The sequence below is a fragment of the Haliotis asinina genome, chromosome 9 (assembly GCF_037392515.1).
Source record: "Haliotis asinina isolate JCU_RB_2024 chromosome 9, JCU_Hal_asi_v2, whole genome shotgun sequence".
NCBI lineage: Eukaryota > Metazoa > Mollusca > Gastropoda > Lepetellida > Haliotidae > Haliotis > Haliotis asinina.
In genome coordinates, this window is record NC_090288.1 from 57,299,048 (window position 1) to 57,316,330 (window position 17,283).

At 36.8% G+C, this 17,283-nt stretch overlaps 1 protein-coding gene across 4 annotated transcripts in view; it reads left to right on the forward strand.

Annotated features, from left to right (window-relative positions):
• The window catches only part of LOC137296197 (synapsin-like), a 119,413-nt gene extending 104,002 nt beyond the window's left edge, over positions 1 to 15,411 (forward strand). For 2 of the 4 annotated variants that reach the window (XM_067827927.1, XM_067827929.1), the window contains exons 9-15: positions 449 to 591; positions 3,731 to 3,805; positions 4,391 to 4,493; positions 5,316 to 5,431; positions 5,572 to 5,700; positions 6,406 to 6,563; positions 7,991 to 15,411. In XM_067827927.1, the coding sequence (XP_067684028.1) occupies positions 449 to 591; positions 3,731 to 3,805; positions 4,391 to 4,493; positions 5,316 to 5,431; positions 5,572 to 5,700; positions 6,406 to 6,563; positions 7,991 to 8,010 (744 nt within the window). In that variant the 3' untranslated portion in view covers positions 8,011 to 15,411. The remainder of the gene's footprint in view (positions 1 to 448; positions 592 to 3,730; positions 3,806 to 4,390; positions 4,494 to 5,315; positions 5,432 to 5,571; positions 5,701 to 6,405; positions 6,564 to 7,990) is intronic. The other 2 variants (XM_067827928.1, XM_067827931.1) reach the window with 1 other exon arrangement.
• The last annotated feature ends 1,872 nt before the right edge of the window (positions 15,412 to 17,283 follow it).

Genomic DNA, 17,283 nt, shown 5'->3' on the forward strand with positions numbered 1-17,283 from the left:
AAATTTTGAACAAAAATTTCATCAGATTTCTTTTATTATATTGACTAAAATATAGAGACATGATAGGACGTTTGGTGCTTCCATCTTTCCTTTTTGATCCGATTGGTGCACCTTTGTGACAGAAGTTGTGCAGTATGTTGTGGATGTGTGATGGGATAATACAGCCCTGTAATTTCAACCTTGTCATCAGTATGTATAAATTTTTATTTCATTATCTCTCAGACATTTGAAACAGGTCAATTTAAAATGATAGTTCATTCATGAAATTTTCTTTGGCTTTAATCCAATACTGAATATTGACTTATATGTTGACTTGTATGAGTTACAGGTCTGTTACTTCCAAAACGGCATCACATATCCCAAGAGCTTTTCCCAAGTTTTGCATGGGTGCATGGGATTTTATTTCATTATTTTGCCTTTTACATCCATATGCCTTCTCTCTGCTCAGGTTAGACTAGGCAGCCATTATGATTTTCAAGACATAGCAGGGGTGGTAGCTGTTACCTCCTGTTATTCCACAACAGAACCCTACATTGACAGCAAATACGACCTTCACATTCAGAAGATAGGCAATAAGTACAAGGCATTCATGTAAGTCCCATGACTGTTTGACCTAGTTACATGGTGAAAGGGCCTGACCTTTATGTAACCTTGACCCTAAAGTGACCTTGTTTTGATATTAATGCACAATGTATGGGCTTTAACTGAATATGTATTCTGTTTATTGGTTATTTTTGCATGTAAGTACAGCATGGTTTCTTTGATTTCAAAGCACAAATTAAAGGGAAAGTAATGTATAAGATAATGTAATCTGTATTTTACAGTACATTACAATATCTGTCATGTTTGTTAAAACATATGGGATGAAACGAAATTGTTGGTTAAGGGGACTAACTCCATTGTAAAGGAAAACAAACAACCTATGACATACATAAGTAGACCTACATGCAGGTGGGATATTGAATTAGTGATAGAAATTAAGTTTCCATTTCTATTTTTTATATTTCACTCACATATGATATTTAGCTAAATTCTTTTCTTTAATACTTTTTGTGGTATGGTGTGGTGGCTTAATGGGTGAAACATCTGCCTGGCACACTGAAGGCATGGGTTTGATTCCCTCACACAGATACAATATGTGAGACTCATTCCTGGTGTCTCCCACCATGTTTTTGCTGCCACATCGCTGAAAGCACAGGAAAACTGAACTCAATCCCTAATACTATTTGTACACTTTTTTTATCAGTTTTTATATCATCAAAATATATTTGTTTGTGCAAGGTATTCAGTTTAACCTTGATTTTTTTTAACAAAATGGTACATGTACTTTCATGTTATGCTGGTAATAGAGCTGTGTGAATAATACAATCATTATTACACTATGTAACATTTTTTAACATTTTCCTACATTCAATTGTCATTTGGGTATTTCTGTTACTATATGCAGACTAAGTATTTGTCAGTCATTCATTCCTGACATAAAAGCTAAAGATGCATGATAATTATGACAAGGGTCAAGGTCGGTCACCATTCTAGCTGCCTGTTATTGGTGTGGTCCCTGAATGCACTGTGTAGCAGTAGTTCACATAGCTTTGTTGGACAGAATACAGTCATCATTGTGGTGCCACTAGACTAGAGGAAGTTGTTTGTCAGTCAAACACTTGACTGTAACCTGTATAAATGGTATTTACTTCTGATAACATTCACCATCCATCTAAATCTTTGATGGCTTGTAACACTATTAGTTACAGTTGGGTAGAAACATAACAAATTATCTGGTATTTGTGTTTTTGAACAAATTCTGGATAAAGTAATGGGTATGATAATGATGTTACCGTGATTCCCAATTATAACGTTTCAAATAATATCAAATGCATGCCGCATCTTAAGTGCATGAATGTCACACAAATTCTGATAGATGACAATACATGCTTGCTTTTATTCACCCCTGTCACTTAAGGATTCTGAAACAGGAAATCCTTAGAAAAGCAGCCAATCTGCTATGCTTGTCTTTCTGTTTGCATCCTCAGGGCAGAAGATCCTCTGCCCCCTGTGCTTTTACCTGTGAGGTCCTCAGGACAGACTATGTCCTGTACTCTATGCCTGTCTTGCCATGGGATTCTTAGGGAAGAACATGTCCCTTCCTCTGTGCTTGTCTACCAGAGGAATACTTAGGGTAGAATAGGTCCCCTTCCCTCTAAGATCATCTCTCAGTGAGATATTCAGAACAAAATATGTCCCCTGTTCTCCATGCTTGTCTATCTGTGGGATACTTAGGGTAGAGTAGATCTATCCCTTTCCTCTAAGCTTAACTCTCTGTGAGATCTTCAGGACAGAATCTAGGTTACTAGTCCTCTACAATTGTCTTGCGATGGGATCCTCAGGGCAGAACAGGTCCACTTTCCTGTATGCTCATGTAGGGCCGAATAAGCCCACAGCTCCACATGTTTTCCACTTTTTGGATTCTGGAGAAGAACAGACCCTTGGTAGCCAGTGATGTATGCAGACTTATGGCTATATATTACATCATGTCATCGGCATGAGAATTGATATAAAGCAATTATGAGCAGAGTAAATATTGAAACTCAGTTCCATATAACATGAATATGCTCCAGGATGAATATTGCTGACGTGTGAGGAGTTACCTCCCCTTTACAAGGTTCAAACTGGAGCATGAAAAGTACAGGTGATGTCATCTGATTGTTACATCATAGTATCCTATGACATTATAATTTGTATCAGAATTTCACTTCAGCAATATCTCCTAGTGATCCCACAAAGGCAGATTCTCTTGTGAATATGAGATGATAATTCAAGGTGTTATTAATGGCATGACAAAATTTGGGGAGATTAACAGTATCATTAACGATATTAAATTGTATGATGAATGTCATTATACAAATAAATTTGTAACGGCTCTTTCTTGAGCAGAGGCAATAGTACATTGCTGCTGTTGTTTGTTGGTTTGTTTATGTAATTGTTACTTCTCTGTTTCACAGTTGCTATGGTAATGCATCATCACTATCATCAATCCCATTGTCCGTCACTGTATTCATATTCAACTGCACACGTGTTTAATCCTTTCAACATCAATGTGTTTGCATGATCTGCTGAGACTTGGTTCATCGCTTTTTTCTCACCCAGATTGATTTCATATGATGAATATTTCCTATGCCTCAGTTTACTGAATAATAAATGTTATAAGATAGATGTTATGACAAATGATCCTGTAATATCATCAGTGTAATGTCAAAAATGGTTACGGTAATGTCGTCTGATATTTAGCAATGATGACATTACAATAATGTCTTAAATAATGTTCATAATTATGTCACGTTTTCATGTTATTTGCAGTTTTAGTAAGTGTCAGTTTATGTAGAATATTTTTTGTAATAGTTCAACCGAAACATATATAGTTTATTGGAAGTATCACAAACTTGTTAAAACAGTTTCTGCATTGTTTATTAATTTAACCCGAAAATGTTTCCATTGATAACTCCAGTGACAAATAGAGATTAAAGTTGCACAACAGCGGATGTGTGTACGTGTCATCCAGTGTACATGGGATTAGACCAGTGGCGCATTAATTAAAACTATCTATTAGATAAAGCCAGTCTTGTGTAAACTTTTTCTTCAAGTACTGAGTGCAGCATTGCTGTGATGGTTTCACTGTGCCAAGTTTTGTTTATCTGAACACTGCTTCCACTAACCAAGTGTTTCCTGTCTCCAGGCGGAAGTCTATATCAGGGAACTGGAAGGCCAACACAGGATCAGCCATGTTAGAACAGATTGCCATGAATGAGAGGTGAGGGATGTGTAATGTAAGATAAAACCAATGTTTGAAATACTTACCTGTCCGACCACCAAGATGTTTTTTTTCAACATGGACTGCCAGTTTCTCAAATTCACTTGCCCGACCGTCAGATTAAAATTTAGACATGTATATGAAGATATTCCTGACATTTCAGGATTATAAGCCATTATTAATTTAGTTGTAAAATTAAGTGATGAATTCCAGTTGGAGAATAAACTACACCGCTTGTAAATTTAAAGGACAGGTAAGTTTTGGTCAGGGCTGGCAAGTTTTACATCAAACCAGCCCTGTGGTCTGGCTGAAATTTTTAGGAGCTTCCTAATCCTGATATAAAAAGTGCTATTAGGTGATTGGTGGAGATTGTTAACAAAAACAAGCTGTTGGCATACTACACCTGCAATTTTATGCCTATAAATGTAAGGTTGGTTGGCATGACAACAGATTGCATGCATTCTCTGAGTAGATTCAAATTATGGTTACATTAATGCATTTGTCCATAGAGTAGGTTCAGTATTTGGGTGTATGCCCTTTGTTTAGATCAAGACATGTCAGATGATGTGTCTGTTCTTTGTGTAGATTCAAAACATGGGCAGATGAATGTGCAGAAATGTTTGGAGGTTTGGACATGGTGGCCGTGGAAGCAATACAAGGCAAGGATGGGAAAGAGTACATCATTGAGGTGAGATTATCATAGCAGTTCAATAATCAATGAGATTAACTCTTTAAGTAATTTGAGTGAGCTAACATTTTGTACAGGTAAGATTTCAGCATATCATTTAAAAACCTACAACTCATTTATAGAAGTAACATTGGATTTTCCAAACCAATGACAAATCTGTGGCCAAAGGTGAGTTGGACTGTACAGTTCTGATAATATCCAATGAGCAAGTGTTTATTAGTCACCATCAAGTAGTGATAATGCCAAGTGTTGCATGTATCTTGTCCACCATGAGCAGTCATTACATACAAATGCAAAGATATATTAGTTTTTCACCTGAAAAACATAGGAAGATGTTATATTAGTGACAATATAGAATTATGTTGGACACTTTCTTCTTCTGTTAGTGATATGTATCAAATTGGAATTGTCATGCACATGCCTGCAATAATACTCTGTGATTTCTGAGGCCATTCTGAACATTGTAACCTTGATTGTACAACCTCTTAGCAAGTGTTACCTGATGTTCTGTGGATGGAAGAGCATTGTAGATTGTGTTTCATATGTGAAAAGAGCTGGAGGGAGAGAAATATATTGCTTGATAGAGGATGATGTGAGAGTGCATCATGGTCAGTGGATGTTATTCAGTTTGAAATTTGTACATTTGAGTACATACTAACCATCAAAATTTCATACTCACTAGTGTAAATATAGCCACTGAATTCAGGCAACTGTTCTGAAATAAATATTGCAAAATATTCCATTCTGTAGGTAGTATATTAGAAAGACCCGTGTGTTGTATACTAGATAACATGGTGGTAACTTGTGGAACACTTTCTGCAGGTGAATGGGTCATCAATGACCCTGCTGGGCGAGACACAAGAGGAAGACCGCAGACACATAGCCGAGCTGGTCCTCGGCAAAATGCAGATCTACTGTCGACCCACGCCAACAATGAGGTAAGTCGAAGTGTGCAGTAGTGGGAGGAGAGGAGGATAGGGTTATTTAGAGGGTAAGGGTCATCTTCTGTATTGTTGGGGATCACAATAATTAAATGGAAAGCATGTACTGGCTACATGCCTGTGTATTTTGTTGGCAGCAAGACGTCAAGTACAGGAGGACTGATGCACTACGCTATGAACGGCAGCCAGGGTCCCACCCCACAGATGCCACCACAACAGCAGCAGATGCAACAGAATCAGCAGATGTCCCAGATACAAGGCAACAAGTCAGTGGCAGGAAACTGACATATCTTTGTAACTCTAATTGGTGTATGAAAGTAGTGCATATTGTGTCTTTCAAACATTTTTCAAACCGAAGTAAAAATTCACATAATAAAACAAAATAGCTTCAGCAAGTTTGGCTGTCAAACAACACTTTTCCAATGAACTGATTAGTGATTGCAGTTCCTAAATGCACAGGAAAAATATGGTTTCTCAAGCTCTTGCAAGCATATTGACTCCAGACTTTGGGATCAGATCTCCTCTCATCCTGTACTTCTCAAGGGCTTACATTTCTAAACCTACTGTAGTCCATGAATCACTAGCTTGCTTCTGGTCACAAATTACCCACCCAATTTCCATAAAAAGGAAGAGGTCAAGTAAGGTAGCTAGTCTTTCCTAGAATTCAAATGTACCATTGGTTTTTAAAGACTGGAACATCCTTACTCAAAAGATTATGCAAATCAGTGTCTTATAGCAAACTTTCTTGATCAGAAAAAAAGTACTGGTTGTCATACTGTTGATATTGTGAATAAAACAAAGGCTGGTTTGTAACTCACATTCTGATTGGTTTGTTTCATTGATGAAGGGGCAGATAATTTGAGATAGTAAGTGGGAATGGATCAAGAGGTTAATGCAGGTTTATGCCAGCCATGGAGATATAGAGGATAGTTTCCCCAAACAACTCCCTCATGTTCCCTGTGTTTATTTAGTCCACAGGGAAATCCTGCCAATGCCAGAGGACCAGGAATGATGCCAATTGGAGGTCAAGGTCAGATGGGTTCCTCCCCCATGCCGGTGCCTCAGGTTGGACGAAACCAAAGCATGGATGAAGAAGACACGATGAAGAACTTAAGGAAGACATTTGCAGGTGGGTGTCCTGTCCATCAGTGTAATACTTTAATTTGCTAGTTGGCCATCAGTGCCTGCTTCTGCTGCAGGCATTGAAATTTATAGGCCCTAAATGAAATCTGCAGGCCCAATTTGTTGCTGTACTCAGTTTCAAACTGTTTCTAAAAAGTCAATTAGCAAAGCCTGTGGAGCAGAATTTACAAGTTTATTTATTTGTTGAAGCCATTGTTGACATTCATTGTGCAAATAGCTTAGATATCAGGAAGCTAAACTGTTATCGTAACATGATGGATCATGGTTGATTTCTGAATGTTAATAAAGGAATAAAACATGGAAAAGATTACAGTTAAGAAAAAATAATTTACTGAAGGCCACAAGGGCCTGCAAATATGTGGAACTGCCAGCCTGATAAATTAGCAACCAGTGCTGGTCCAGCATTTATTTCAAACACTACTGTCCTGGGGTTGCTACATGATCCAAAGTTAGGAAACTCGTATTTTGGAAGAAGCGTTAATAAAAAGACAGTAAGAGGCGACTAACAGGATCGAGTGGTCAGGTTCACTGTCTTGGTTGACACATGTCATCATATACCTGACCGATGCTCATGGTGTTGATCACTGGATTAATATGTTTGGTCCAACTTGAGACCCATGAAGGTCCAGGGTAGAATAGACCTTCAGCATCCCATGCTTGCCATAAAAGGCAACTATGCAAGTCATAAGAGGCAAATAATAGGATCGAGTGGTCTGGCTCGCTGACTTGGTTGACATGTCATCAGTTCCGATCCATGCTCATGTTGTTGATCACTGGATTGTCTGGTCCAAACTCTATTATTTACAGACCACCACCGTATAGCTGGAATATTGCTGAGTGTGGCGTAAAACTAAACTCACTCCCTCACTTGGTCCCACTTGATTATTTACAGACCAACGCCATATGACTGGAATATTGCTGAGTGCGGCATAAAACTGTACTCACTCACTAATAAAAAGGCAGACACTAAACCATGGTGACTGGAAAATAGGTCAGAAACATTACTAAAAGTTGGCCACAGTACCAGGATCCTCACAGAAACAGCATGTGCTGTGAAAAGGGCCCTTGTCTGAGAAGGGGAAACAATCGCAAGGGATGGGCTCATTCAAAATCAATGTCTTTCATTTCCCTTTCTTACCCCGTATGGTTTTGGTGACCCATTCATGGGTCTTTTCAAATGACTTCTGGTACCTCAGTATTGTAGCATAAGTGGCATGTAATGGATGGGTCATCAGATGTCGATCATTGCTCACAATATTAATCACTGGATTCTAGTTTGGGTTCAGTCACAACAACAAACAAAAACCCACGTAGCCTCAACCCTAAAACTCCCAAAACATTCTGCAGCTATTAAACACAGGGGCTATCATATTTTATTACACTTATGCATTTCCTCTGTTTCTTTGTTGACAGGAATCTTCGGTGATATGTAAGAAGAGGAACTAGTCTTACACAGCAGTATGTCGTTAGTCCACCAGGCATACATGAAGAAAAGCCCTAGACAAACTGTCACATTTACACTGCAACAGTCCTGCAATGGTGCTGCAACAGAGCTACAATGGTCCTGCAATAGTCTTTTGACAGAACTGCAACAGGCATACAACATAATCCTTCAACAGATCTGCAAAGGGACTTCAACAGTCCTTCAACAGACCTCAACAGACCTGCACTGGGAAAACAACAGTCCTATAACAGACCTGAACAGACATTCACTGGGACAACAACATTCCTTGAAAGGACCTGCAATGGGACTATGTCACAGTCCTTTAACAGACCTGCACCGGGACAACAGTCATTGGCACAACAGCCATTCAAAAGTGCTGATTCACAAGTGTTCAGCCTGTGCTGCAGTGCACAGGAACAGCTCTGTTGGAGCACTGCACTGGAACTGTCACTGTGCTGCAATACCGCTGCATCAGAGCCTGCAGATTATCTGATCTTCAGTGTAACAGTTGTGTTAGACTAGCATGTATTACTGATGTAGTCATATAGTCCATGGATATCCTCAAAGTTGTATTTTTTCAAATGTTTTCATTTCATCTGGAACCTTTGTGGTAACTTTATTATAATGCAAACAAACAGTTCTTGCATATGTAGGTGAATACAAAGGATGAGATGAAAATGGTTATTTGAAAGGTGAACTTTAAGGCTCCCTTCAGATACAAACTGATCATGTAGTATAGAATCTCTACAGTTTTGAAGTTGTTGCAAGATGTAATCTTTACGTGGGGGCTGTCTCAGCCCTTGTAGAACTGATCAATATGTCAACATTCCATATGGATTAGCATAGTCACACAATTTTACTGGGTTTCTCCCCATCTTGCTGTTTCTATACTGTAACCTGTTACAGCTTATTTGTTACAAAATTCAAATTCTAAATCGCATCTTTGAAGGAAATTTTCCTTTTGCATGTAATTAGTTCCAGGTGAGCTACATCATGTAAGTTCTTTCCAAGTAGTGCGGAATGTTGTAGCGATGTCTTGCAATGGTCAGACATGGTTTTATTGTGAAAGCTTGTGATATTATCGTGAAAATGCGTCAAATGTGATGCAGTGATATCAAAATATTGCTGCATTCCTGGCAGAAAATTGTTGTGAACCTAATGAAAGAACTTATAAAATGTAGTGCACATAGCTGATCAGAAACCATGGCAGGTCATGTGATACCATCTAAACAGGATTATTAATTTTGTTTATTCCTCAAGGCTCAAGTTAGCTCAAATGTATTTACAGAACTTCACTTCAGACAACATCTCTTCAATGTGTATGGATGTCAGTATGATAATTGTGGATGTGTCTCTTAGAGGAATACATTCTTGATCAAGGTGCTTCAATTGACGTTTATTTGAACTAGAATTGTTATGTCTTCACTGTAAAGTTTAAGTGTGAAGGCAATGGTGAAGTAGATGAACGTATGGCGTAGGCGTACACCAGCTCCACGTGTGTAGGTGCAGTATGTGTTACACATGATGCTGTAGTGAGTATCAGTTACAACTAAAATCCACCCCTAGTATTCCTGAGACACAGATGGAAATCTCATGTTAGCATTTGCAAATGAAGGTACATATATCTTGTGATATTACTATGCCATCTTTGTGAAAGCTTTCTTTTCTTGAGGTCCATAAACTTAACATGATATATTATTATCATTGTATAGATCATTTGAGAAAGTATCATTTTGAAAAAATGAATTATCTTTTCCTTCCATCAGTTATATAATGTAATCCCATTTACTGGTTTGAGGTACCTGTAGGATTGATCTGGAAAGTCTTCTGTTATAGTGTAATAGAGAAATTAATATAATCTACATTATCCATCAACTTTTAAGAATTGTCAATAAAACAAGTCTTTAGGCAGACCTTATATTGTTGAAACAGTTACTTTGATAAGGCAGTAGTAAAACTGATCATTTTGTGAACACCAATATTCTTGAATTCTCAACTGCTGATTCAAATTTGCTTATAATGATTTATAAATACTGGTCAGTTTTGTGAGGTAAAATATGTTTTCTTCAAAGAACATAACTACTACGTCCATTAACAATAAACAATTAGGATTTTAGTTTCCTAACTGGCATGGTTTAGTGATATACAATTACATGATTACATTTGTGGCATATGAACCGTACTAATCAATTGCTCAGAGATCCCACCTTAAAACATGTTGAGTCAGCAGTAGTACAGGGGAGTTAACTCTTGCAACGCCCCACAGAAAAAGGCTTTACTGTAAAAGACACGTGGAAAGATTCAGAGTTAATAAAAGACAAATATGTATGAAATCTAATTAGTTTTTATGAATCTTATATTTAATCAAAAAGCAGTTTGTTTCCTTGTATCTTGAATTGAACCCTGCAGTGTATATAAACATGCTAATCTTTGCTCATAGAACTTATATAGAAGTTGACTAGGATTAGATATATGCAAAATAGATACTTCAGTTGTCTGCATTCACATGTTGTATATTCTGATTCGAGATATTTTGTAAATATTTATGTGGTCATGTGCATTTTATTTCATATGTCATCTTTTCATAATCAATTTTCATAATGATTTCTTATCTCCTAATGTAGTTGTAGACAGCACTAGTTGTAACATTAGATGCTGAGAGTAAGAACCATTGGTGTTATTAACACACAGCGTAAGTGTTGTCATTTCAATAATAAATGTGTAATTAAGTAGTAATTAATATTCGTTTCTTATTTTTGTGGACTCTTGCAATAAATTTTTTCGAACATTTTGTGCAAGAAAACTTTGGAAACCCTCACTACTTATCAGAGGAAGTGTTTACTTGAGGATATTCATAATTATTTATTGTATCATTTAGCAACATTCTTAAACATGAAAAGAATTTGCTTCCAGCAATGATGTGAACATTTTGGTTTCACATTTAAAAAAGTTTCTTCACCTTTTCTTTAATTTTCTTAATATCTTTATGATAAAAATTGAAAATTGGTGCATTAATGCAGATATTTGTTACAGAATCATGTTTCAGAGTTGTTGCATACATGTTTTAAAATTGTTTGAAATAAGTTTGTCATAAAACAAAAATGAATTGCAACAATGTGTTAGATAATAAATATTAAGCAATGTATGTAAACAGTGTTACATGTTAGGAGGTCACTGCAAGGTTCATCTTCATCCTTCATCTGTGTAAAGGTCAAGGTCAGTAGCCACAGAATCCTCCACGACTCCCAGTATCGCTTGTCCATCCATAAGCGTCAAACATCACCTGATCCTAAACAAAATTTGTGAAGGTACTCCATAAATAATGACATAATATCACAAACTACTTAAATATGTTTCTGTATAATTTTGTTACAGTTTATTTGCAAATAATGTCAAAATCTGATAATGAAGGTTTCACCGTTGCATGTCATTGTCGATGTCTTAATAGAGGTTAGACTACTTAATAAGCTGAACACCCTTGTAATATTTGAGCCTCTAGATGTTTCATTTTTAGCTGTCCAGTTGACAAGTTATGCAAACATTTGACCAATTTTCATTTCAACTTTGTGTAAATAAGGAAAGATGGTGTCAACGACTGACAAAGTTGATGAGTGTTTTGCTCTGTTTTAACAGCATGTGTTATTTTTGTATGAAATGTGTTGATACAGTATGTATTAGTACTGAGTAGTGATTGCTTTCATATTGTGTTAAATACTTCCTGCTTTAAAAGTGTTCCTTAGCTAGAGTTATGTGATGTTTCCAGTCTTCTCATAGAGTTTGCAAAGCATTCCAATTGAGTGTTTCCATGGTGCAAGGTGTTCCCGGAATGCTGTTGTGCTACTTATTCACAGCATTAGTTGTTGTTGTAGAGTGCATGTAGTGTTACATTGAACCAGCGTTATCTGAAGTGTGATCTGTTTCCCCAGATTAACTCACTATCATGATGCAACCATTCTATTATTGCATATAGTGTTACATTAAACCAGCGTTATCTGAAGTGTGATCTGTCTCCCCAGATTAACTCACTATCATGATGCAACCATTCTATTATTGCATATAGTGTTACATTAAACCAGCGTTATCTGAAGTGTGATCTATTTCCCCAGATTAACTCACTATCATAAGGCAACCACTCTATTATTGCATATAGTGTTACATTAAACCAGCGTTATCAGACGTGTGATCTGTTTCCCCAGATTAACTCACTATCATAAGGCAACCATTCTATTATTGCATATAATCCTGACCAGTCATTTACATCCGAACATTAATTCTGGCAAAAAGTCAAAACTTCAGGTCATCATACTAATTTAAGTACAAATGTACCTTTTAAATGGAATATGTCAAATGAAATATTGAAACTCGGGTGTCCTGACTGACTTGACACTACCTGTAATGTTACTAGTGTTAACAATCTGCCATAATGGTTACAGGTGATTTAACACAGAGGAAACTAGAGCATGCTTTCAACATATCATACCCCATCACAATCATCAGTTATTCTAAGTATTAAACAATATATTCCATAATATTCCGAGTGTCTACAGACCTTTAAGTATTGACAATGGTTGATCTCAGTCAAATGATTAAGAACAATGAAAAAAATTAATAATGTAGTTAAATTCAAATTAAATTCATTTTGTAACCACAGGTATATAATGTTCTTAATGTTACGATGTGGGTATCACTCTCAGTCAGTAGGATGACTGCATACTGGTGTATTCTACTTTTCTTGATAGAGGTGACTTTTTGTACATAAGTTGTTATCGTTGCTTTGTTATTGTATAATATATACATATCCATACTATGTAACAGTTTTGTTTGTTTTGGATTATATGTTTTTATGTATATGTTTACTTTTTTACAATCAGAAGACAATATACATCAATATGGTCACAAACGATATTGAGTATGCACATATCTGTGATGTAACATTCCTTGATTGTGAAGACAAACTATACAAGAATAGTATCAAAACTGGTAAATGTTTTCATTCCCCCAAAGGTCACAAATAATATCAAGTAAATATCAAAATATCAAAAATGATTTCATTTGTTTAGGTATTGACAGTGGTGCTTAGGTTTATTCATTGTCCATCCATTTTACATGTTAACACAGAATACTATTCTGTGGGTAGTCCTAGAACATTCCCTGTGATGTGTTGCGAAGTGTTTCAATGTAATAAGGTCACATTATTCGAAGGTTTACCTCTTTACTTATGTACATTCCATTGTCAAATAGTTTGGAAAATTGTGTGACATTGTTAAATGAAAAAATGATAAAATGAAAACATCGGAATAAGCTCAAAGAGGATATCAGAGCTGAATGTTGTTATCATGTTTATAAGGTACCTCTTTGATGACTTTGGCACTGTCCAGGCCACACTATTTACTCCATGTTTATTTGGTGTTTACGATGTAATAACGTCCAATGACGATGTGTTCAGCGATGTCCATGTAGTGAGTCTTACACAGGATCAGGATCAAACATTGTATACAGTTACTGAGAGAATATTAACTGGCTCCAAAGCACAAGGTGTCCCCGGTAACAAAGATATGAAAAGGCAAGGCAGTTGTTCTCTGGAACAGATACAGGCACATCTGGTACATGTCAAGTCAGGGAATTGCATCAGGCATAGTATTGTACATTGCCTCTTTGAGTGGCAGTATAGAAGCTGGGAAATTCAAAGTGATGAGCGTTATGGATAACAACTTCATTTATACCAGAGTGTGATGTTTTGATACAGATTCTTTTGCTGCTGTCAAGACGGAATGTCAAGGGTACAAGAATCCATGTCGAAATGTTTCCAGTTTGTGAAATTGGCCAGTGATGTAGCAAAATCGGAAATTTATTTCACAAGTCTGTCATAGAATGTTTTGAAAGCTATATTAAAGCTTTGTATGGTATAACAACTGAATGAGTCTAAATTGTTACAAGCCCAATACAAATCATAAATGTTGTTTGTTTATTCATTACAATCAAGGGTTCAAAGGCAATTACAGTTACAGCGTCTATGCATCTGCATTATGGGAAATTGGAGGTGACATATAACTTCATATGCTCGTATTTCGATAAAACATTTTGTGATTATGATATAGTTATCAACTGTGAAAAGCTTCAATCAATTTTCATCCTCCACTCAAGAATTATCTAGAATGCACAATGTATAATACTCTTATCATTGATTATACAGTTATACATCATGTCTGTTGAAGATCAATGCCTCAGTTATTGTTGATAATCCTCCCAAAAATAATATATACCATTCATATATGTAGGGGATATTGGATTGACAAGATTGATAAAATGCAAATGATGAAGCCAAGGAGGAAACAGATGATGAAGAGAATTGGAGGGAAATGTGACACTTAGTTTCATTCCTTTAGATATGTTTCATCTGTTTGGACACATATATTGGGTTTTTCATATGCATTGGCTAATGGTATGCTCACAAAATGGAATGTCCCCTACTTTTGTTTAATGGCATAGAAAGTGTAATGTTTCTAATGTTTAATGTTATGTGGTGTCAGTAAGTGTTAAAAGCAGGGTTCCAACAAGGGTAAGATTACAATGTCATCCAAGATGTGTAAGGGTGATGTGTTAGGGAATGACATAAGTGCATGACATCATGACATCATGACATCACTACGTAATCACATTACTGTCAGTGTTGATGACCGTTACTGTTTTCCTGTGATCAATGTTGGCTTCTAGTCTCCCACCATTATGTGTATATAATAGGTTTATGAAGAGCTCATGGTGCCCTGGCACAAGGATGTTGTGTTTTTGAGTTTTAAGCTAGACTGTTACACAAACCAGCCGTCTCTGTTACCATGTGTGTTGAACTTGAAATGACAAATATTAGCCCAGCAGGACTCAGTCTGGAGATCAATAACCAAATGGGGATATGTGAACACAGCCGTAATTTTAGTGAAGAAACACCACGCCGAGATTAACCTCGTGACTCTCATACCTGTTTATGTTGAAATGTATTAATGTTATGATTTGTACATACCACCGATTAGTTACAGTTTGACTCAAGATTCTATTTTTAGTTAATTAGTGAATAAACATGGGTGTATTTTTTAATTCAAAGTTTTAAATCGTAGTGACGGTATTACAATTGTGATAGACGCATTTCACTACTTTTGACTGGAGTGAACTCATATTCTGGTTCTTTATAGAGGTAGTTTAGTTATGCATGTTGTGTCCAAGAAACTTTCTTCCGTTGCGTTGCATTGCGTTGTGTTGCGTTGCGGGGTTTCCCCCACGCCCCGAAAGGCCTGCAGGTTCACCAATACGCTGCATGTTCACCGCCATCGCTGAAAATATTTGCCATGGAAAGAGGTTAAGAGGTTGACACCGAAGGATAATAAATCATTTCTTCTTACTCCTTTTTGTGTTTTCAGTTCCTCTGTCAATTATGGATGTTTATCTGTTAATGGCAATTTCGTGAACGTTGCCAGTTACCTAGTATTGATGTCTACACCCCTCTGATGTCGATCTACACCGACATGATATTGTTATGTTTGATGTGCATGTGGATGAGGTTGTTAATTGAACACACGGACGTATTTACAGAGAAAGAAGCAGTTTATTTACAAACACTGTTTTGACAGATGACAATCACTGCTGCTTAAAGTATGGCACATAATGGAGGTTTGAGTGCGCGGGTTTGGGTCTGGGATAAGGTTAGACCTAGGCCAAAGCCTGGGTCTGTTTCTGGGTCTTCACAGCATATAATTCGCTTCTTGCACTGGAAAATTTGGAGAATTTTACTATTCGTTTAACAAGAATGTCATTTCAATAATAGTATTGGTGTTGTGTTTTAAGACTGGTTAGTAATGCGCATATACATCAATTAAATTGAATGGAAATATTTCATGAAACAATCTGAGTTTCTACCTAGCTGAGCCTCTGGTCCAAAAGGGTTGCTCTTCAAAAAAGAAAACTGAATGGAAACATTTCAGGAAACAATTTATGTTTGTCACTTTACTGGTACATTTGACCTGTAACATCCTGGACGTCTGGACATGGGACAACGAGTAATGCCAGAAATAACAGCTGATATTCTTGCACATTGTATGTGTACTGTTACTTTCGGCTGTATCTGTCTTATTGCAATACCTTTCCAACCACAAGCGATTAGACTTAAAGCTGCAACTGAACGAAGCTGGTATTTACACTATCACGCGATTCTGAAATATAACAATTGCACAAGGGGGCGCCCATCGAATTGATCCTGCATACTGTGTAATACGTACTCAAGCACTCTAATCGAAAAAACATGCGCATATAATATATTCTATAGCGATAGAGTGAAATGAACCAATATAAATACAGGAACGAATCTCAATAACAAATCCAACTTCTAATCACTTCATCTTCAGAATTCAGGCGAATTTAATGTAGGATTCAGTTTTCAAATATACGCCCTGGGGACCCATTCGGTAAGTTAAAGAAATGGTTCGTCCTGATCATATCTTTATGTCTGTGCTGCCCACTGGATAATGTACGGGTAACTGTACAGTTAAATAATACCGTGTAGTTTACAATAATGTACAGTCATAACGTATTCCAGTGTAAGAGATATTTGTTTCAGTTATATATACAAGTTAAGGGTGAGTGAGTAAGGTTTGACGTCCTTTAAAGCTGTAAACCCCCGGGACTGCCGAAAAGGGTATTCACACATTTCACTCATGTGGGGATTGGAACTTGAGCCTCTAGCGCGACGAGCAAACGCTTTACTCACCACCCGTACAACTTTCAAGCATTTGTCTGTCAATTTGCAATGTAACAGGTTCGAGCCTACTGTGAACATGGTACTAAAAGTTTGTGTGATAGTTTGGATACAAATAATAATTAGAATAATTTTAGTAATAATTTAATAACTCCCTACATATATATGTTCAAAGCGTATTTATTTATATCTATGGTTAACTATAGCCAAATATGCGAAATTCGAATCTCAAAATATGTTGATTTCCACTAACGCGCCTGGCTCTTTCCACAAATAAAACAGACGGATATGAAGGTAGTTAATGTATAGAAAAAGGCATTCACACAGATCTGTGCAGAGCCGCACAGACCACTAGCCCTACGACACAAACAGGTCCTTCTGACGTAATGGTCGCTGGATATTCGTATATCTTGTAGTGTCATCGATGAAACGACGAGAAACAAGGCCGGGATATTAAATGATCGTGACGAAATCTCTTGAGAAATCAATCAAGATGACAATTCAATAAAGACGACACTTTGA